Source organism: Mandrillus leucophaeus, unplaced genomic scaffold (assembly GCF_000951045.1).
Source record: "Mandrillus leucophaeus isolate KB7577 unplaced genomic scaffold, Mleu.le_1.0 Scaffold234, whole genome shotgun sequence".
Classification (NCBI taxonomy): domain Eukaryota; kingdom Metazoa; phylum Chordata; class Mammalia; order Primates; family Cercopithecidae; genus Mandrillus; species Mandrillus leucophaeus.
In genome coordinates, this window is record NW_012102410.1 from 111,429 (window position 1) to 113,324 (window position 1,896).

Below are 1,896 nucleotides of genomic sequence, written 5' to 3' on the forward strand. Positions count from 1 at the left end.
CCAGGCTGGAGTGCAGTGGCACCATCTCGGCTCACTGCTACCTCCGCTGCCCGGGTTCAAGCGATTCTCCTGCCTCAGCCTCCTGAGTAGGTGGGATTATAGCTGTGCACCACTGTGCCCAGCTAACATTTATATTTTTAGTAGAGACAGGGTTTCACAATGTTGACCAGGCTGGTCTCAAACGCCTGACCTCCGGTGATCCGACCACCTCAGCCTCCCAAAGTGCTGGGATTACAGGTGTGAGCCGCCGCGCCTGGCCATCTATTTATTTTTTTGGTTGGGTCTCACTATGTTGCCTAGGCTGGACTTTAACTCACATCCTAACAGACAGACTAATACACAAGCAAACACAGCTACAGACAACCACAGCTTTTTGCCTCCCACACCCCAGGGAGGGGTTCTGGGGGGCTTAAGCAATCCCCCCGCCTCAGCCACTTGAGTAGCTGGGACTACAGGCATGAGCCAGCATTCCTGGCTTCTTCATTCTTTTTCATGGCTGAATAATGTTCCGTTACATGAATAGACCACAGTGTGTTGATCCGTTCATCAGTAGGACACTGGTTTGTTTTCACTTTTTGCTGTTAGGAATAATACTTCTGTGAATGCTCATGTGTAAATTTTTGTGGTGGCATTTCATGCATTTATTTTTTTTTTCATGTATGATCAGTCGTTTATTATTTAAAACTGACATTTTGGAAAACAACTCATTTCTGCGCCTGCCACCTTCCGTTAAATTAGACCATGTTCTTACTAACCTTATTTCTCTTTCCTTTTTGTAAAATTGAAGTAAGATTCACACAACCTAAATTTAATCATTTAAAAGTGAACAAGAGGTTGGGGGCGGTGGCTCACGCCTGTAACCCCTGCCCTTTGGGAGGCTGAGGTGGGCGTATCACGAGGTGAGGAGTTCAAGACCAGCCTGGCCAACATGGCGAAACCTCATCTCTACTAAAAATACAAAAACAATTAGCCGGGCATGGTGGTGCATGCCTGTAATCTCAGCTACTCGGGAGGCTGAAGCAGAATTGCTTGAACCCGTGAGGCAGAGGTTACAGTGAGCCGAGATCATGCCACTGTGCTCCAGCCTGCGTGATAGAGCGAGACTGTCTCAAAAATAATAATAATAATGATAATAATAAGTCTTTTAAAAATATTTAAACATTTTAAAATGAACAATTCACTGAAATTTAATAAATTCCCAATGTTATGCAACCCCCACCACCTTTATTCAGCTTTGAGCAAATATTTATGCAGCACCTACTGTATGCAGCCTGAGCAAGACAGGGGTCATGCCCCAGGGAACTCATCCCAGGGGACAGACTAATATACAAGCACACACAGTCACAGACAACCACAGCTTGTTTGCCTCCCACATCCCAGGGAGGGATCCTGGGGGGCTCAGCCCTGGAGTTTGGAGGAGGGAGAGAGAGGGTCCCAGTGAGGGCCGGGCACCCGGCCCCCTGCCTGGACTCAGCCTCTCCTGCTGTCCCCAGACCACAACGAGTGTGCCACCAGCACCATGTGCGTCAACGGCGTGTGTCTCAACGAGGATGGCAGCTTCTCCTGCCTCTGCAAACCTGGCTTCCTGCTGGCGCCTGGCGGCCGCTACTGCATGGGTAAGCCTAGAGCAAGACTGGCCAGCGGAGGGGAGAAGGGAGATGGGGAAGTAGAGGGAGGGGGAGGAAGAGGAGAGGGACCGGACAGGGACAGGATGAGCATGAGAGAAGGAGAAGAGAAGGAGTAGGGAGAGAAAGAGGAGGAGGGAAAAGGGAAGAAGCGAAGAACAAGAAAAGGAAGAAAGGAAGAGGCACGTGCCGTGGCTCACGCCTGTAATTCCAGCACTTTGGGAGGCCGAGGCAGATGGATCTCTTGAGGTCAGGAGTTTGAGACCAGCCT

At 49.7% G+C, this 1,896-nt stretch overlaps 1 protein-coding gene across 1 annotated transcript in view; it reads left to right on the top strand.

Moving 5' to 3' along the window:
* Positions 1-1,896, top strand: part of FBN3 (fibrillin 3) — a 97,825-nt gene that overhangs the window by 14,658 nt on the left and 81,271 nt on the right. Inside the window, exon 13 of the mRNA XM_011982052.1 lies at positions 1,494-1,619. Coding sequence (XP_011837442.1) covers positions 1,494-1,619 — 126 coding nt within the window. The remainder of the gene's footprint in view (positions 1-1,493; positions 1,620-1,896) is intronic.